Raw genomic sequence first — 21108 nt, forward strand, 5'->3', positions numbered from 1 at the left:
CCTTTCCAAACTTGCCAAAAATAAAACCCATTCATTCCGTAACCACGGGCAGCCAAAGGGAGAAATCATGCATTGGGTGAGTGAAAAAAGGATGACTCAGTCCAGATAGAGGAGGAGGTCGATGAGCGAACTGAACGAGATCAAGGCGCTGTCTGCGGTACGGAGCTGTGGACGCTACCGGCTCGGCGTCGCGTGGTTCACGGCACGGGGAAAACACAACGCGGGCGGAAGCAGGTGCCGCGACACACACGCGTGCCGTAACACGCGACGACGCAGCGCATCGGCTGAGCCGCGTAACCGCCGATATTACCGCCGAGCGACACGCTCCTCCCAGCTGGGGGGGAGACGCAGCGAGGGCATCAGCCATACGACAGCCCCGAAATTAATCTGCGCCACGACGCCGCCGATGGCCATTTTTCATAATGCTAGCAACCGCGGCGACGGAGAAGGAGAAAACACCACATCCGGTTAAATCTTCAGATCACAGAATGAACGTGACCGACTGCGCTGTCCAGTAAAAACCCCCGCTGGTTACTGACCGCAAACACTGGATCAGCGGTCACCCAGACGACGTCACCATAAACTCAGCCTGAGACCTACACTCACACGGTCTACACTGTAGGGGAAAAACTCTTATTTTTATGTATTTATCCGTACTTTCATCAGAACGATGATCTGCAGTCGCTGGGAAACAACAACAGGGGGAGGGAATAAAGAATTATCTGGCGGACGGTTAGCTAGCCAGACGTGGAGGAGCAATTTGGAGGATGCGGGGAGGATGCGGGGAGGGCATCAGGGCTAAGAGCCCAGCGCTGAGATAAGGGCCGTGGGATCTGTAAGGAGCAGGATGAGCCAGGGTCTCAGTGTACTGTCTCATCTCCGGGGCACAGTGACCTCGGGTCAGCTGGAAGGGCTCTGCTCTCATTTATCTGCTTTCGAGACGTCCTCTTTCCATCCTGGGCCAAGTTTGGGAGAAGCCGGATAACCATCTGTGTCTAAAGAGCAACCGGGACACGGGGCTACCGTTTCTACAGAGCGACCGGGACACGGCAACCGTCTCTAAGGAGTGACACGGCAACCGTCTCTAAGGAGCGACCGGGACACGGCAACCGTCTCTAAGGAGTAACCAGGACACAGGGCAACCGTCTCTAAGGAGTGACTGGGACACAGGGCAACGGTCTCTAAGGAGTGACTGGGACACGGGGCAACCGTCTCTAAGGAAGTGAGCGGGTCGCGGGGTAACAGGCTCTGTGTAATGAGTGACCAGTGAATATGGAGATGGCACATGGCACACTGCACACACAGGATGACCTCTGACCTTTGGGTTGTTGCCATGGAGACTGAGCTGCAGGAGCTGCGCTATAGTGTGCTGGCGGGCGCTGCTCAGCTCGGCCTGCTGCCGCCTCAGTTTGATCAGCAGCAGGGTCAGCTCCTCGGGCTGGGGGGGGGCGGGGGGGTCACAGGGTTATCCACTGGGCTTGGCTGGCCCACACCAAACCGAGCCAGGCTCTGTCAACTCAAACTTGCTGGGCTGAACCGGTCTAGACAGAACGGAAGGACACTGGGCTGCTCTGTGCCTGGGAGGCGGTATAATGGAGTATTACACTGATTTAACAGGACTGGCCAACCCAATGGATCATAGACCAGTTTCCTCAGACACAGCAGAAGATGCAGAGCCCAGGCCGACCTTCTTCACACGTGCATGACGCCCCACAAGGGAAGCCATTTTGTTTTACTGCCGAGTCCAAAAGTTTGTTTCGCTGCTGAGTTTACGCATCGGCTCAGTAATAATGGCAGATTACACAGAAGTGCCATCGCACTGCTGCTCATTCTGCCACTGGCTGAGGACAGAAGTTCTTATCGGGTCTGCATAAGGACCGTCCACATCCTGCCTGTTCACTGTGTGCGGCTGGCAGACTGCACACAGTTCAGCACGTCATCTGAATCTCATCCAAATGAACAAGGACTTCTGGGGAGATGTATGTTTCCATCATCTTCTTCTGTGTGTGTGTGTGCATATGTGTGTGTGTGTGCGTGTGTGTGTGTGCATGTTTGTGTGTGCATATACGCTCTCACACTCACAGTCTTTCCCTGCAGGCTCTGAGTGGTGACAGGCTGAAGCTGGATCCCGGAGGGCAGGTTCCTCCGGTCAGGGGGGTACACATACTGCAGAGCACAGGGACAGAGAGCACGGCCACCTTCACCACCACGAGCACACAGCCACTACATTTAAAGAGTTTAAACCCATCACCAGCCAAATGCTGCATTCCAACACCCAAAATCATGCAGAGTGCCAGCTTGAAGAATAAAAACAAAAACATTCTGGCATCAAAAGCCACCCCATAGTGCCAATCAAACCAACCACACAGTTCACAGAAACGGTTATTGCAGTTTTAAGTACTTCAGAACACATGCTCCCAGCAAGAAAAGTAAAACAACAACAACAACAACACCGTCACCTCCCAAACAGCACACGCTCTTACTGGGTGAAAGCAGAACATTTCCCATTGTGACATCACAAGTAAAGAGCCACGCCCCTCTGCAGGGTCAGCCGTAGGGGGGGACCTGAGTGGAGAGCGCTGTGTGCGGTTCTCATGCTAATGAGCTCATCTCCCCTGGCCTTAATCAGCGTTCCGTTCACACTGGAGGAGCCCCGACTCATTACACACAGCCTCCTCCGTACCCAAAAGCAGCCGCGAGCCCCCTTCAGTTCCAGGAGCGCTTCCAAAAAAAAATCCTGGCACCCCCCCCCCCCCCACACCCCGCCTCCGCCGGAGGGTGCGTCCTCGAGCGGGGACCCTCCTGCGCCACAGCCTCGCCTCGCTGCGGCTCGGCGTGCCACTTCCTGTTCGTGAAAAGGCTGAGCTCGCAGGCCCCCATCTGGACGTGGATTGCGTCCAAACTTATCAATGAGCCCCCACAGAAGAGCAGACAGGCGCGCTGATGGGAGACCGGTGGGTGGCTGGTTAGGGGCTATAGAAGCATGGAGGCATCTGAGAGCTTCTTTCAAGCTAAACCTTTCATGGCACATCTGCACTCCAGAATGCTGCCTAAAGAGCACTTACCCTCAGCCGAAATACACGGAAAACCAATCGGCATTTGATTCCGCAATTATCTTTTCAAAAAAATATGTTGGCGTAGAATTGAAATTCTCTCGCTAGTTCTGTCTCTCTATGCGCCGGCAGTCGACAAAACAGCGGTGACCTCTCTCTAGTCACATGCCCACGCACGCTTTATTTTTTCGTATTCATTTCATTTTTATCCGTCTGCCTCTTGCGGATGCGCATTCCCCCGTTTCTGAAGTTCTCTCTGAAAGGCCAATAAGCGCTCCGAGCTCCGAGAAAAGTTTTCAGCCGGGGGTAACCGGGGTAAATGGAGGGAACAGAAAGGGAAAAGAATGCCTCATCAACTCCCGGTGTGATCTGGCGGAGGGATATCAGCCCAGCGGGGGCTTCCGCACCTTTGGGATTTGGACTAATGACGCGTTAAGGCCACTGAAGACATGCTGAAAGAGATAAATTAGGCCCCGCAACTCAATGTAACCTAAGTGGCTGCAGTAACCACAGCATCCTGTAGGGGTGCTTGTGAGCCAGAGCCAGAGCCAAACCTGGGAGGCAGGAGGTGCTGGCTGGGACATATGTAGGCTATGGGGCGTAAACACACACACACACACACACACGCACACACACAGGGCTGTTAAGATATACCAAGACGGCATATTTCAAATGGGGTGGGTGAAAACTACAGTTCCCAGAGAAATCTCACACTGACATGAGGACAGCTGCACGCGCTCACTGACACGGTTTCACAAATATTGCATAAGACGTGACAATGTACTTTGACCGGCATACCAAGGCCTGTCTCCCTAATGTGAAAATCTGAGTGGGGGTGGGGGTGGGAGGGGGGTCCACATTCCCCAGAGAGGTTTTGGGGTCCGTACCTGGGTCACGTGCGTCCTGTGCCGCCGGTCCATGGTCATGACCCCCGGGTGGACCCGCGAGCTGAGCGCGGGGGGGCCGTCGGTGGCGTACGAGCCGTACGGCTGGTAGCCCTGGCAGTGCGCCAGGGAGCCGTGGGAGGGGGAGAGGGGGATGGAGGGGGTGATGCGGTCGGAGGGCCGGATCAGGGTGCGCGGGTTGGGGAGGGTGCTGTAGGAGCTCCTGGAGGGGGCGTGCTTGGTGCAGGTCTGCCTCTGGCGCCACTCGTAGAGCTGCCACATGGTGTCGTCCCGCATGGACCGCCGCTTCTCCGCGGACGAGGCGGGGGGCCCCAGGGCCCGGTCGTACAGGGAGGGGGCCAGGCTGCAGATGCTGTCCGGCCGCATCACGCTGTTTCGGGGGAGCGTGCGGTACCCCTCGGGGTAGCGTGGCACCCCCTGCGATCGCTGGCTGGGCATTTTCCTGGGCAGAGTCAGGTACGATGCAACGCTGAAAACAGAAGAGCCAATGGGAACTGTTTCTTGGGGAAGGCTCACTATGATATAAACTACAACTCCCATAACTCCCTGCAAGCCCCCCCACCCCCTTATCCTCACCTCTCGGTATCATCTTCTTGGATCCGCCCTCTCTGGATCCTCACCCACTGCTCCAGCTGCTGCATGGAGCTGGTCCTCTGTAAGGACTTTTCAGATTCTTGGGGAGGGGCTTGTGAATAGTTGTGGTCTGTCTGGGGAGGGGCTTGTGAATGGGTGTGGTCTCTCTTGGGAAGGGTCTGGGAATAGCTGGGGTCTCTCTGGAGAGAAGTCTGTGAATGGGTGTGGTCTCTCTTGGGAAGGGTCTGGGAATAGCTGGGGTCTCTCTGGAAAGAGGTCTGTGAATGGGTGGGGTCCATCTGGGGAGGGGCTTGTGAATGGGTGGAGTCTATTTGGGGAGGAGCCTGTGCATAGGTGGAGTCTCTCTTGGGAAGGGTCTGATAATAGCATGGGTCTCTCTGGAGAGAGGTCTGTGAATGGGTGGGGTCTATTTGGGGAGGAGCCTGTGGATTGGTGGAGTCTCTCATGGGAAGGGTCTGGTAATAGATGGGGTCTCTCTGCTGAGACACCTGTGAATGGGAGGAGTCTACCTGGGAAGAGGCCTGTGAATGGATGTCTATTTGGGGAGGAGCCTGTGAATGGGCGGGATCTCTATTGGGAGGAGGCGGAGACTGGACAGAATCTTCCTGGGGAGGCAGCTGGGACTCAGCAGATTCTCTTTGCAAAGGGGGCTGGGATTGGTCAGATTCTCTTTGAAATGGGGGCTGGGATTGGGCAGATTCTGCCTGAGGAGGTGGCTGAGAGTGGGCGGGGTCTCGCTGCAGAGGGGGCTGGGATTGGGCAGATTCTGCCTGAGGAGGTGGCTGAGAGTGGGCGGGGTCTTGCTGCAGAGGGGGCTGGGATTGGGCAGATTCTTGCTGAGGAGGGGCCTGTGACTGAGCGGGGTCTGTGTGGGGAGCCCCCTGCAAATGCGAGGAGTCTATCTGGGGCATGGCACAAATGGGAGCCCTAAGGGGTGGGGCAGTGCCCGCCTCCCCCAGGCTGCAGTCCCCCCCGTTCATTTGGGGGGGCCTGTCCTGGGCGGGCTGCGGGGGGGGCGCGCCGTTCTCCTGATGGGAGCACGCCATCACGGCGGCGACGATGGCGGCCGCCTGGCTGGGCTGCAGCCTGGAGCCCCGGGCCTTGGCACGCGGCTTCTCCCTCTCCGCCCCGTCCGTCTGGAAATGGCACCTCTCTCCGTCCCTCTCGCCGTCCGCCGGCCTCCCGTCCTGGGCACACTGGTCCCCCGTCTCCGGGGGCCCGTCCTTAATGTGTACCTCCGGCTGGGGCGGGGCCAATCGGCACAGCGTGCTGTTCATCTCCTGCGGGACGCAGTGCTCCAATTTCTGTCTGCAGAGAGGGAGGGAGAGAGAGACTGTGCAGGGCCGCTACACACAAGTTCTAAACAGGAAGGTACATGTCCACATCCCTGGGTCCACAGCTTGAGTAGTTCTAACACATATCCAGCTTTGCAAGCCATACGCGCTAAAGAACTACAAGACAATACGCAAATCACAGTAACACTCAGAAGCAGTGAAAGCGTATCACATCGCCAATATATTTTAAGAAATTCCCACAAAGCAACACAAAGCACTGCAAGCGGTTTTGCAGGTAAGACTGCAGGAAGGTCCGTCGCCAGCGCTAAAGCAAATGATAAAACACTGATTGGCTACTGCCTCTGACGTCACGCCTGTTTCTACCTCTTCATTGGCTCAATGTGCACCAGGGCCGCGTCGGTCATCGCCTTCATCCACACCTCCATGTCTCTGGCCATGTCCGTGCAGAAGTAGTACGTCCGCATGTTGGGGTGCGTGGCCTGGTTGAAAAAGCACAGGATCAGCGCTCGGGGGGGGATCTGAGCTACCTGCAAAAAACAGAGAGCGGGGAGAGAAAAGAGGGGAGGGGGATGGAGGAGTAAAATGAATCTGCCCCCTAAGGAAACACGCAGCACTCAAACACATTGGCTTAACACATTTTCAGGTTTGGTTCTGTGGGAATAGCACTGCACTACGAGAGAGATTTGCGGGCTGTGATTGGTTGCAGAGAGACTTGGTGGAAAAGACACGGACCCTGATTGGCTGCAGACATTAAGTGGGTGTACACTTCCCTCTCTGTGCTGGTTCCTCAAGATGCTTTGCTTTGTTTCCTACTGTTGTAAAAAAAAAAAATGTTTAATCTGCTGTGTATGCAAATCAAAGGCCTCTCTTGTACTCATTAAATGATGAAACTTAAAGGTAATTTTTTTAGGGAACTAGACTTCTGAACATGGAGAGCCCGTTTCCCAGACATGGATTAAACCTGGTCTGAGACTAAAAAGAAAATTAAATGGAGATCTTCACAGAGTTTTTCTTTTAGTCCAGGACTAGGCTTAACCTATGTCTGGGAAACCGGCCCAGAAGGTTTTAAACTCAAGTGGGACACTGAGCAGAAACCTTAAAGAAAGGCATTTGCTTCCAGATATGGAGTATAGACACACAGCATGTGGAAAGCTCCGTCTGCTGTGAAGCAAAGTGTGAACAACGGATTGTAAACGGTGCTGTATCAAACGAAGATGGAGCTACAAATAGATTGGAGACTCTGGCTTATCATGTGAAAAGGGGCAGTTATGTAGGTCTCTCTGAGGCGATCTGCTGAACAAACGAACCATTCAGCCCTGAGAGGTCACAAGCAGCCCCCGAGAGGCTGCTGACGGAACTGCGGTCGGGAGCGGTCGAGGAGCGGGGGGGGGGGATCATCAAAAACGAAAACATTAAAGAGCACAAGACTGCGTTTTTTAAAAACTCGAGCGCGCACCTAGCGAGTGGCGGGTTAAATTCGCGGGGTGAGAACGTGACAGACAGCGGTTTGCGCAGCTGAACGTGTCGCTCGCGTGAGAAACGCGTGTCAGCCATAACGCCGCGGCTGCGACACGCAGAGCTCGGTTCGCCCGCGCCTGAGGAGCCGCAAATAAACGCGAGCGCGATCCGGAGAGGGGGAAAGAACGCGCCGGAAAAAAAATATCGTTTCGCGATTATTCGGGGCGTGGTCGGCCACGGGGGCGAGGCCAGAAGGCGCATGCGCACGCGGAGCTGAGGCTTGATCGACGCGCCCCGCGTGGAACGAATGAGGGAACGGCGTGAAATTCGCTTTAAATGTGTGAAAAAAAACTAATATAGCGCATCTGGCCTGAGGCCCCGGGGGAAGGACAGGCACACCTACTGGGCTACAACACAGCAGAACCAGGCACTGAGAGCCATGTCTGAGAGAACAGAAATAAAGACTGAATAAAAGATAATACAAAGCAAAAGGGTAATTATGCTAAAAGCCTAATTACTCACTTAGAGAGGGGGAAAGATTAAGAGTATTTTATGAAGAGAAAGTGCACCTGTGTGTACGTGTGTATGTGTGTGTGTGTGTGTGTGCGTATGCGTGTGTGTGTGTGTGTGCATATTGAGGACCTGTCCCCACAACGAATGGCTGAACTTACCTTGTGGAGGCAGTGGCTCATCTCTGAAAAGCATGCGGAGAAAATCCATCTCACTCAGCCCCGTAAGACAGAAACCAGGCCATGGGGGGGGGGGGGGGGGGGGGGGGGGGGGGGGGGGGGGGGGGGGGGGGGGGGAGGGGGTGGAGAAACAGAGAGAGAGAGAGAGAGAGGGAAAGGTAAAAGAAGAAGAATGAGCTAAGACAATACATTGGGTCTGAAAACAATTGCTAACAGAGCTTAGAGTGCATACGAAGGATCATTAGTGTCAGACTCTGTTTTTCATTGTGGCAATGAGTTCTTCCATTAAGCTAACTGCTAATTGACAGCACTAACAATGGCAATTTGAATAGAATAATGGTAAGTGCTGACCTTAAAGGCATACTTCTTACTGATGTGGTCCTCCACAGAAAGCATAGAGATATGAAAGCTTGGCAGGAGAATACTTCCGAGGATACCTTCTTCTTTTTCATCTGCGGGAATAAGGAAACAGCCACTCAACATGCAGAAGAGCGACTCAACACCCTGAACAGCCACTCAGCACCCAGAACAGCCACTCAGCACCCAGTACAGCCAATCAGCACCCAGAACAGCCACTCAGCACCCAGTACAGCCAATCAGCACCTAGATGCGCAGTTCAGTTACCGGAACAGCCAACCAGCACCTGGAACAGCCCAGAACAGACACTCAGCACCCAAAAAAGCCAATCAGCCGGAACAGCCAGCAGACAATGCAAAACAACAGGGTGGGTAATGAACCTGACCTCTGACCAACGGATGACCTATGACCTTTTTCTAAATAACCCATACGCTATTCCTGCCTCTGCATGCACTGACCTTGGATTCCCAGCATTGCGCTAAGGCTCTCATTGGGCTATACTGCAATGAGCTAGCGCTGGGCGGGGCGCTGGGCGGGGGGGGGGGGGGGGGGGGGCTGGGGGGGACTCACCTCTGTAATAGAACAGGCACATATCAGAGAGCACAAACCACCTCTTCTTCCAAAGCTTCATCCCCGTGCTGTCCTGAGAGAGGGGAGAGACGCCGTCAATCACAAAGCCAAATCGGCCAATCGCAGCCTCTCCAGCTCCCCTTTGACGGCCGAGGCCAGCCCCCTTCTTCTCTTTCCTCCTTTTTATTTCCTTGCCGCGTCCTTCCGCCACCACTCACACAGCTGCCAAAACTGCCACTTACATCACCTACCCTCGTTTAGATTTTTAAAATTTTCCGAAAATAAGGTTGCTGAATGTGACGCTATTCTCTGGCACGGTGAGACGATGGAGCTCCGAGCGCAGGGTTAAAAAACGGGGGGGCATTATGGGACACCTCTGGCACGCAGTCCATCTCCAGGAAAGACCGCGCCACACCTCATCCGTCACTCGGACTGAGAGAAGGCGGCGTGAAGGGTGACCGCGCTGGCAGCGGCAGGCGAAGGCCACGCACACACACACACACACACATGCGCATCGATCTCGAGCGCCACTCGTTTCCCGAGCAGGCCGCAGTCCAACGCAAGGCCTAATAGGGCGCCTAATCGCCCTATCAGTACCCTACCTCACTAATGCTCTTCTGGCTGAAGGGAAGCAAATCCCTGCAGCAATGCTCCAACATCTAGTTTACAGCATTCCCAGAAGAGTGGAGGTAGTTACAGCAACAAAGGGTGGACCAACTCCATAATTAATGCCCATCATTTTGGATGAGATGTTGGATGTCAGGTGTCCAAATACTTTTGGCCATGTAGTGTATAACCCACCGGACGTTATGTACCGGACACACAGAGCCTGACTCCGCCCCCGTGAGCAGGAGGAGCGTATCGGACTACAGCGCATTACCGCCCCTGTAAAACGGGCACATGTGCGCGACAGGCTCGGTACAGAAGGTCAGGCGGGCACACCTGGCCGCGCAGTAAATAAACCTGTCTGTCCCATTCGTCATCCAGCCGCACTCTCCTAAAAAACGAACCCGGGCGCCCGCGGTGAGAAACGCAGGCCGCGCGGACGCCGGTGTCTGCCAGGGAAGATAAAGCGTAGCTGATTCTGCGCACGGTGGTGTGTGCCAGCGAAGATAAAAAGCGCGACGGATTCTCGCTTAACGACTGTGACTCATCTCCCACAATGCCTCAGCGGAGAGAGACTCTCACGGGAGAGACGCCCACAACGCACACTCATCTCAGTGTGGCGTCGAGCAGCAGCGCTGGCAAAGGGCAAACCCGCGTGCGTCCATTTGGCAACTGTGCATATATTTAAGTTAACACTATTAATACAATCCCCACTCCTGTCCACAGTCCACTAATTACCTGAACTGAAACCATTTGTTACTTCTCTCACAGTCAATCTGAATGGCCTCTCACTCTCAGTCTCCCTCTCACTCTCTCTCTCTCCTTCCCTATTTCTCTCTCTCTTGTATCTCTCCTTTGATGCTGTTTGTTTCTCTCTCAAAGGATGGAGTCTGAATCTCAGCGGATGGTGTGTGTGTGTGTGTGTGTGTGTGTGTGTGTGTGTGTGTGTGCGTGTGTGCGCGTTCACCTGCTTGTACAGCCAGCCACTCCTGACCACGGGGGCGTTGGGGTTCCTCTTTATGGAGTTGGACCTCTTCCCGAAATTGTGCACTTTTTTCGAGGATCTTGAAGGCTGAGAATCGAAAACGGGAATGAGTCTAAGTTCACACGGCCGCCAATTCATTTCACTTCACCGATCCCATCATATTCCCGTGAGTGTAGGGGGGCATGGGGGGTGTAGGGGGGCACGGGGGGTGTAGGGGGGCGCGGGGGGGTTTAGGGGAGTGCACAGGGGGGTTTAGGCGGGTACGGGCGGTTTAGGGGGGCGCGGGGGGCACTCACGCGGCCCGGGGGGCTGCCCGGGTGGGGGATGTAGTCGGAGCTGCTGGTGTAGTTGGAGGTGTCGGTCATGGTGCTCATGGGGCGGTCCTTCTTGCTGCTCGCCGGCGCTTTGGGGACGGGCCTGGAGGGAACGAGACGGACGAAAACTCACACAGAGCGCAAAACAGAATGTACCCGCAGCGGCAGGACAGGTGCCTGGAAAGGTGTCCCATTTTCCCCCATCTGCACCCTTCAGGAAGGAGCCACTCTCACCCGACCTGCTTACACAAAACCCGTGATCTGTGACATTTTCCTTTTTTAAAGTGCACTACTTTAACTTTTCAGCTGCAATTTTTCTTTTTTTGGAACGCCCAACCGTAATTACAGGTCAGTTGAGCTGCGCACTAACTCACCTGCCCACCAGAACACCTGCAGCCAGTCGCCAGAATACTCACTGCTTTCTGATGCAAGACAGGGGGCTGACTGACAGACTGGCAGACAGGCAGACAGACAAACAGATACCGTATTGGGCCATTGTACACCTGGTGTAAAATATCAGCCAAAAAATACAGGTGCTTCCTGTAGGACACAGGAAGCGAGGGTCAAAGGTCGGCCACAGCAAGCGAAGGTTAGGATGGCCCAAAATGAACGCTAGTATTGTGCAGCCAAGCACTTGGACGGCAGCCCCACATTTACATTTTTTTACACACGGTGTGTTCCTTTGGATTTAAATTGTTCATGAATCCAGCCAATCAGACTGAGTTCTGAGTTCTGGCTGCCCGCCTGGCACCGAGGCATCGAGACCACGCAGAGGTGCCACTGAGGAGGGTTTCCGGAGATTTCTCCAATTTCCAAACTAATTTCATCATTGTGTCTCTAGGGAAAGGAGAGAAAAACGAGTCCTCACAAGGGACCTCTCCATGGAGAGTGTGAATCACGCCTTCTTCATCTGAAAAAAAAGAATTTCCTATCTCTCGCTCTCTTCCTTTCCTCTTCCTAACACTTGACAAACTGCCAACAGAACAAATCCTTGGAAATCAATTAAAAAGTTTATTTCTGATCCGACCCACAAGTGCACACTGTGAGGTGCTGGAGCTGAGCTCAGCTGGTAGGGTCTGCTTGTTTGCAGTAATAACACCTCCTGGGTTGTAGGAAGCCAGCGTTAGACAGCCAAGGACGATGTTTAATCAAATTGGACTGAGAACGAGAGCCATGGAAACATGGAGCCTACTCGTATTTCGGACGAGCGGCCAAAAAACAGGCTTGGCTTTTGGAGCTGGCTTCCTAGTCTGGTGCGATTGGCTCCAGAATAGCCAATCTTTCAGCCATCCGGTTCAATGTAAGTTAATGGCACTGATAAGGTCAAAATACAAAGTCAATCATTTTTCTCCCCACAAGAACTTGTAGTCGGAATAGGTGTTTTTCTTCCTCAGTGACCCCATGTGTCACTGCATCATTTGGACAATATTTTAATATTCTGTGGACAAATCAATGGATGACTCAGACCTGACCGAACTTCATGACCATATAAGGGTCCCCCTTTTCCCTACTGCAGTCTCTGATTCCAATTTGTGCAACACAGTGGGACGAAAACCTGAACACTTCCACAGGTTCAAATCGCTTCTAACAAGCCCATGGAAAGTCAACCGAGTGACATCACAGTGACTCGGTCCACATTTTTCCTACAGTCTTTGATTCCACACAGCCTGAAGGCTGAGGTCATGTGACCACAGGCAGGGACCGTGGTCATGTGACTGCACCCCCAGGGCCTTGGAAGGCAGGGAGGGAAGCTCCCTTGGCAACCGACAGATTAATCCTCTTCGAGATAAGCTGCAAGGACGCATGAGAAGCTTGTTATCATTAGATTAGAAAGACCTCAGCCAGCCTTAGCCGTGGTTATTCTTTAATCAACTCGGCTTTAATTTGGCATAGTGCTCGTTACAAGCACATTGACACAGGGTGTACTACAACATGGGCGAATATTGAATGGAAAATCTAATTACAGACGGGACCTCCTCTGTCATTACAAAAGGACAAATGAATTAAGCGCGTGTGTCCTTCAGACACACCGTGTAAACACCGAGCTGGGCTCTCATACTTGTTTTACACAACCGTTTGGACACCCTGGTTGGGAGCAGGGGCAGAAGCAGCCCTAAATTATTAGGAGTTCAGAACTGATTTTCATCAACAATGTGAGATAAAAAAAGATTTTAAAAAAATGTGTTTTGAATGCGAGAGTGCTCAGTGCAGAACTGACAAGCAAAGTTTAATTAACGCACTGCTATGGATTAATGACCCTACTGCTGGGCACACTGACGTTTCCCTGTCAGTAACACCGCAGCTCTGAGCATCTGATGTGTGTGCTGCATCTGGCCACGGTGTGTTATGCCAGCTGTAAAGTGTGTTTATTTTCTCTTCTGTAGTGGAGCGGCATTCACTGTCTTGGTCCCCCTTTACCCCGTGAGTTGATCTTATCTCGAGTTCCAGGCAGAACATTGGGTCATGAACATTGTGAGTGAGTGCGCAGCAGTCGGTGATGTCCATGAGGTCTAGCCCCCCCCCCCCCCCCCCCCCCAGACACGGATGGACACTATTGCTATAGATACCAGACAGGGATGGACACTGCTCTATAGATGATGGATGCTCAGGGATAAGCAGTCAACAAAGCTCAGCCAAGCCGCCATACACGAATGTCCACTGTCTGATATCACTGGGGTATCTGACAGTCCACAAAAAGACATCAGTTCAATTCACTTTCCACTGTGACTCATTCCACTGTCCTGCAAATGTTCTCAGGGACATGCGGTGTTCTCAAATTGTGCTGGCATTTACAGTGAAAATAACCTTTGACCCCAGGTCTCCTCCTCACACCATCTGAAAAAAAACACCCCCCATGGGTGTGGCCTTAAAATGTAGGATTCTCACATCGCAGTGCACTGTTTATTAAACTGCTGTTGGGCCTCACCACACGCTGAGCAGATATGTCTGCATGAAATGCCCACAATGCATCTGACCACAACCACACCTCTAACCGCACCTGCCCGCAATCACAAAGTCTGTCACCGCAGCGGCTTGCAACTACAACACCTCAGACTGATCTCACCCCCAACCGCACGCTTCTGCTCGTAAGCAATACATCACAAACACTAAAACTGCTAAATAAGAAGGTGAAAATGAGAACTCATTTAAAATTAAGAGCAATTATTAAAAGCAAAAAACGAAGAAACTAGTGAACTATACATTTGTTTCAGGCACGAGAATACCGATCAAGAAACGGAAGCACATCTTCTCAACATATTACCAAACATTGTTTCAAATGGTGCTGTCCGGCACTTTATACGTACTTGATCTCTGTCAGCGAGAAACAGAAATGATGAGCTTCCATCCTCAATAACAAAAATCCTCCCCGGTTTGAGCCCCAGCCGTCGAGGGGGCCCGGGTCTTCTCTCCCGCGCACGCGACCGGTCCCCCCCGCAGGCGTCCCGAAGGAGCGTTAAGCAAAAAGCACGGATTACCCCCTCAGCTCATCCGTCTTTCCCCAAAGAAGGATCACGCAGCACAACGTCACCTTCTGAAGCAGCGCCGCCGGCCCCCAGGAGAGTTTAAACGCGTTATATAATAACCGCGCACCGCGGAGACGATCGCTCCACATAAACATTCCATTACCAAAAAAGATTCTTATGTATTTATTTATTTATTTTTTTACATTATGTGAATGCGATTATGAACGTGAGTCACTGTGTAATATTCCACAGCCTCCAGCAGTGCTACGGAAATGGGAGGAGGCCAAAACTATGCAAGGCAGGATCCGGTAACACACACACACGATAATAAGGCCATTATTCATCAATTCCCTTCACATCAAAAACAGATGATCTAATTAAGGAAGAACACGGTATTATTTTCTTTGCAGTGTGTTGAAAATGTTATTTTAAAGGCAACGGTATGTTTTGGCACAAAGGTGGGCCGTTCCAGCGTCGAGATTCAGCAGCTGTTGAAGATCGTCGTTATATCTTCGCTCTATTAGCTAATAAATTATTCCTGGAATATCAGGGGGAGCAAACAAGGGCCTCCAATCAACTAGAGAGCCACAATTTCCGAGCAAATTGTATTGCAAAAATACACCATAACAAATACATTTGTGCTTGCTGCGTTTGCATTCTCTGTGTGGTGTGTACTGTTGTGCATTGTGTATGAAACAGCTTTAACGCGCTGTAACAAACCCAAAAAGGGTTTTAAACAAATCCATCTGACACATCTAAAACTGGACATTTAACCAGATTGTACTACAGGATTAAATGCAGTTTCATTCGTTATTGCTCAGGAAAACGTACAAGCATAACCAGACCATGTCAGGTAGCAACAGCCTGTGCATAATTCACACACAGGCTAATTATGAGCCTCCTGCACAGGGGCTGTACAACCCTACATCTGTGAAAACATTTCAAACACTCCGCACGTGCGACTCCTTACCCAACGATAAATATTATGACAGGGATTAAGCTGATTACCTTTAAGCATCACAGTCCATTGCAAGCACAGATGTGCGGGGACACACATGGTTGGTGCAGGAATCGTTCAAAGGTGCTTGCGATGCACAGAGCACCGCACTACCCCACACGCGCACGCTGAAGGATGACTTACTGTTCGTTGAGGATGAAGATGCAGGTGTCTTGGGAGGGTAAACCTGAGACAGGGTGCTTGCAGGTCACCTTCTGCTCATTGTGACTGGAGGAAAGAGAGAGAGAGAGAGAGAGAATAAATAAAACAGTACAGCCTTGGTAAAAGTCCACTTCCCTAACTGCTGCCCAACACTGCTGCCATACTAAATTTCTAAGGAGCCAATCAACACGCTCGGAACCAAGAACAAAAGTGAAAAGCCACACCATCCGCAACTGACACACGGAATTCCCGCTGACGTTCCAGATGAGATCGGAGCTTTGTTCAGCTTCGTGGGAATCCTGAAACTCGTCCAAAGAATGAAAAGGCAGAAGAATTACAAACAGATGGACAGAAGGACTGAATTGAGTGCTCAGTATAAGTAGAGATAGAGAGATAGAGTGTGAGAGAGAGTGAGAGAGAGAGAGAGAGAGAGAGATACAGAGAGAGAAAGAGAGAGATAGAGGCCACTGGGAGTGAGACAGACGCTTGCCAGACTCACGCCTGCACACCTCGAGCTCTGGGCAGAGCAAAACTTCAGCATGGCGAGTACTGCGGTGCAGCGTGTCCCTCTAACCACCCCTCTCTCTGCCTGTTTCTCCAGCTACAGGAGCACAGAGCTGCAGTCACACCCAGATCACAAGAGCCTTGAACCACACAGCCTCCTGCACTCCCCCCCCTCCCCATCTCACACTCCCACCACCCCTCTCTGGGCCTCTTTCACACACCACTCATCTATCTATAAATACAATTAGTGCAGTCACACACACACACACACACACACACACACAGGCACCATTCTGCAGGAGCTCTGCAAAACATACCCTACAGCAAGCCCAAGCACAAAGCAGCCGTTACCAGCGCCTATTAGTACCTATTACACAAGGGAAGGTCATTGGCAGTTATTAAATGGAATACTGTAACCAGCTCTTAAAGGGGATGGTCATCATCAGCTCTTAAAGGGCTGGGCCATTGCCAGTTCATTACCAGGTCACTGCCAGTTCTTAAGAGGAAGGCTTTACAAGCTCTTAAATGGGAAGACCATGGCACAGAGTGTATTTGTTAGGTTTTGCTTGTGAATCCTATTGAGATCGATATTAAGGACACTGGGCCTGATTTACCAAAAGCTTTAGCACACACAAAACCAATAACATGACCAATGATTGGTCACGGTCTTTGTTTTGCACCATTCATTGGTTCTGTTATTAGTTTAGTGTTCGTTAAAAGGTAAATTAGACCCACTGTGATGCATCCTCTTCAGGTGAGGAGCAGGTTAAAATCTTATGCCACATCCCTTCAGCATTAAGTGAATAAAGAGACAACGAGGGGCTTTGCCAGGACACCCCGAGGAGTACTGAAAATCAAATCCAAAAAAGCCCCCAGCCAACACACCTCGCTCACAGCTCCCCGGCCCCCTCCAGCACCCCCGCCTCTTTCCCAGGGGCCCCGTGTGCCGAACGCAGGTGTTAAACACGGACCGGACACGTGAAGAGCTCGCCGCGGGCGCGTGCATGTGAGGGACAGAGCCTCTGTGGAGCAGGGCTCCGGTTTCAGCACAGCCCAGCCCCTCTGTCATTTAGCACAGCCATCAGCTGCGGACGTCCTATTCCTGCTGCCACACGCAGGCCCGGGGAGAGGACTGTGATGTCACAAACCCGCCGACTGTAACCTTGACAACCGTGTCCATCTGTGTCGCACGCACACATGCACGTTCCGTTCAAGTGCTGCAAAAGCCTTGGCTTTTGTGTACATCGTAATAATAGAATTCACACGCGCGCGCACACACACACACATAGAGAGATAAGTATAGATGCAAACCCACAGATGCACATAAACAATTCCCTATCGTTCCTGTTCATTAAGATATCCATGTTTACAGGAGCGTGCAGCAACAACAACACACCGTAGTTCTGGAGGGAAACCAGCAGGGGTCCCTGGTGTGTAGGAAGGGTATTAATGCGCTGAGTGCTTTCATCGGAACGCTCTGAGTACAGTATATTTCCCTCTATGGAAAGCAGGCATGTGGTCTTTCCAGATACGGCAGACGTGCGCTCTAAATCACCAGCCACTCTGCCGGTCCCCCAGGGCTTTGCAGCACAGATACCAGAATAACACGCGCAAATTAAGGGGAGCAGAACTGCAATCCTACACAGCTGGCAAAAAGAAACACACAAACGGGCATATATCTGAACTGCATTTCTTATCGCCCCAGCGCTATAAAAGCTACTGCAGCGGGCCGCTTCGCTAACGCTTACGGAACGAACAGTGCAGACAAACACCGCTCAGACACAGAGAGCAAAATATCTGCCGGACAATAAAATAAGACTAAAATAAAACAAAAACAGTACATCACTGGCCGAGCCGGAGCCATCTGTGGCCCGTAATCCCCAGCGTAACGCAATACGTCGGCGAAAAAAAAGCCACAAATCTTCGGGACTAAAGAGGTCTGAACGCACCTCAGCAGCCTGACAGGGGTTCATGTGCGGGGCAGGCGCATAACTCCACACAGCGTGCGGTTAGAGCCAGTCATGCTCCCGGTCCTCGTGATGCACCTCCCGTGGGCATGCAAAACCGTTCCTAACCGCTCCCAGATGTGCTGACTGACACACAGAAGCCGTTTATACTGGGGAGGGGGGCTATACGCTGAGCATGAAGGGGACACTCCCTACAAACCAGAATAGGCAGGGTGCTGACACAGGGAACACTGAAACTCACTGCCCGTGTGCTCTGTGCGTGACATCACAGATTGTGTGACCTGTGTGCCACATCACAGATCGTGCAACCCCTTTGTGACATCACAGATTGTGTGACCTGTGTGCCACATCACAGATCGCGAGATCCCATTGTGACATCACAAACAGGGCATTCTGGCTGCAGTGGCCTCACTCAACGCCACTGCTGGAGGGCTTCAGTACCCTTTGTGGGTACTCATTGTACCCGGAACAGACAGACCCTTCCGCCTTTTCAATACTGGCACTGTGCATTGGTTGTGAGGTTGTTTCCTCTCGTCCACTGTAACAATCTTTGAGACCCTAGGCACAGTGCACTACAGAAATGCAGCTCACCATCATTTTCATACAGGGGGAAGCTGTACACACGCACTCTGCCATGGCTGTTCTGTGAACAAGTTTAACTCGTAATAATGATCTGCTGCCAATCAACTGAAAGCTTTTTTGCCATTAAAATATGGCACAGTATAATGACACGCTGCATTTGAAAATATTCAAAACAAGCCCTAGGGCAGGTGCAAGCCCTACCAGACAATCAACCTGGTGCCCAGTAACCCATGGATGTTAAGGAGGGGCTGGGGTGAGGGGGAGGTTGTGGGGGTGGGTGTGTGGGGGGGGGGGGGTCGAGGCACAGCTGCAGGTGCGAGACCAGCACGGGACATACAGGAGTCATTAAAATTTCCTGGCAAATCAACGTGAACTTCATCTGTCCTTCCCCGACTGTCTCCACTTCTTCACCACACTGTGATTTCCTGAAGAAAAAAAAGGCTGGAAAAACCATTCAACAGATCTCTATATTCAGCCACAGCAGATGAACAGATGTAACTGCAAACCGGGAGTTACTGCCCTTGGCAAGGGGAGTTTCTTTGTCTTGGAAAGGACAGAGTCCAAGTCTGCAAACACAGCAGGACTTTCAATGAGAGGTTTCAGGCCCACAACACTACATTTAATTTCACTCTCACTTCAGGTTCTGCACTGTCCACGCACAGACTCTCACTTACACACACACATGCGCACACACACACACACACACACACACACACACACACACACTTGCTTCATTGAGAAATCAGTAGCCGAAATCACAGAAACATTAAAAATAACCCTACAAACAGCCAGAACATTTCCCATTAATTTCACTCAAACCAAGGTACCGCCTGTCAGGGTTGGGGGAGGTGCTATGAAGCAGAGGAGCCAACAGGAAGGAGAACGTCCTGTTTCTTTAAACAATAATGCAGGCAGATGAGAGTGAGCCTAATGAGGGTAAGACTGAGTACAGCGGGGACATTTTATGAACAAATGAGTTTCCTTTGATTAAAATGTAGTCTGAACACATACTGTCTGTTGTTTTTTTTCTTGTTTTGGAACATTAAACCCCCAAATACCAAAAAACAAGCCATGTTACACCCAGCAGATCATCTGAAATGTCTGTAAATATCAAAAATATCCTTCATCACACACAAAAAAAAAAAAACCCCAGCTGTGCAAATTGGAAAAAGACTAGAACTTAAATCATTTTCATACTAAATACAAACAATAAAACACGGGTATAAGATTTAAGGGTAGAGAACTACTTCGTGAATGGGAATGGAACTGCCCCAGGATCAAAGAGGCTAGGAAGTATCTGAATAGAGTCGCTTTTCAGCCCAATTTAGAACAACCATCCAATCACATTTAATCACCCCTCCAATCATAACACGACATCATTAATCAGCTACCCGTGTCTCTCTCTAGTCGATCGCTCCCTCGCGCACTCAGTGAAAGAAATGAAGGAAATAAAAAAGAGAATTTACAGAATTATTCCGTTCCAAGAACCGCGAAGAAGAGCCTGAGAATCTGGCACGTTATCACACCATTCGCTTTCTAGAAAGCGTGAGGGAACGTTAGTCATTGTTTACACGCAGCCAGTGCATCAGCGAGAGCTTGGGGGGAAAACACAAGCAGCGTTCAGTTACTTTATGTTGGGAAACATGCATATCAAAAGGCTTTGGGGGGGTGGGGGGGGGGGGGGGGAGGCAGAGAGTAGGAGGTAGAAAGAAAGCAGGAGAGAGAGAGATGGAGAGAGGGAATGAAAACAGAGGAGGGACAGAGAAAGGGGAGAGAGTGAGACAACAGTTGCCAAGAGTTAATCAGGTACAAAATATAATTGTTTATTCCCTGTGCTTCAACCACTTGTTTACAAAATCTCTGGAAAGGGCAGATGTAGCATTTAAAATGAATTAAGCCAAATAAGCGATGTGATATATCGGATACAATAAAAGTCTTTATTAGTTGCAAGAAGCACTGTTAAAAATAAAAATAAAAACAGATAACAGTGCAATAACACAGAGAGAACACCAAGTCAATAAACACAACCCACAGAACAATCCCACGGTCCAAAACAATTACACTCTCCCATCCCACAAGAGAACAATATATTTTCAATTACCCAAAGATACCAATGCCCCCAATTCCATTTTCATGTAAGCTGTACCACGTCCAGGGTGCATTCTAAGAAAACACCATTTTTCCAATAACCAACTCTATTTCACTTAGGCACCCACTTAATACAGTGCAGCTGATAACTGCAGCCATCAGAGGAAAGAAGACTACAACAGGAAGGAAGGCAGTTGAATCAGAATCGCTTTGGAAATAAAAACAAAATAAGGCTGTTGCCTAGAAATGGCCAATAATGTCCAACCTACAATTCAATAGCAGACTGGAGATACAATGGCAATGAAATGTAGGAAGAATAACAAAAAAATAAAAAACTGAATTTAGATCTCTTAAAACAGAGGATACTGCTTGCATTCACAATGTGATATTCAGTGGCAGACAGAAACGTAGATTGTACATTTTTTGGCCTCAAAGGACACACAAGATTAATTTCAGATATAATGTAAGCTTTCTCGGGAGATTGTCAACCTGTACCACGTAGGACAGCTTGTCATTGA

At 51.0% G+C, this 21108-nt stretch overlaps 1 protein-coding gene across 11 annotated transcripts in view; it reads right to left on the bottom strand.

Annotated features, from left to right (window-relative positions):
• Positions 1-21108, bottom strand: part of LOC118219103 (pleckstrin homology domain-containing family A member 5-like) — a 66192-nt gene that overhangs the window by 17520 nt on the left and 27564 nt on the right. For 7 of the 11 annotated variants that reach the window (XM_035401992.1, XM_035401994.1, XM_035401993.1 and 4 more), the window contains 10 exons: positions 15432-15515; positions 10809-10929; positions 10495-10599; positions 8922-8994; positions 8346-8446; positions 6211-6326; positions 4535-5860; positions 3941-4427; positions 2083-2166; positions 1319-1438 (listed from right to left, as the gene is read on the bottom strand). In XM_035401992.1, coding sequence (XP_035257883.1) covers positions 1319-1438; positions 2083-2166; positions 3941-4427; positions 4535-5860; positions 6211-6326; positions 8346-8446; positions 8922-8994; positions 10495-10599; positions 10809-10929; positions 15432-15515 — 2617 coding nt within the window. Of the gene's footprint in view, positions 1-1318; positions 1439-2082; positions 2167-3940; positions 4428-4534; positions 5861-6210; positions 6375-7976; positions 8013-8345; positions 8447-8921; positions 8995-10494; positions 10600-10808; positions 10930-15431; positions 15516-21108 lie in introns of those variants that run through there. The other 4 variants (XM_035401996.1, XM_035401997.1, XM_035402000.1 and 1 more) reach the window with 4 other exon arrangements.

This window comes from Anguilla anguilla, chromosome 19, assembly GCF_013347855.1.
Source record: "Anguilla anguilla isolate fAngAng1 chromosome 19, fAngAng1.pri, whole genome shotgun sequence".
Classification (NCBI taxonomy): domain Eukaryota; kingdom Metazoa; phylum Chordata; class Actinopteri; order Anguilliformes; family Anguillidae; genus Anguilla; species Anguilla anguilla.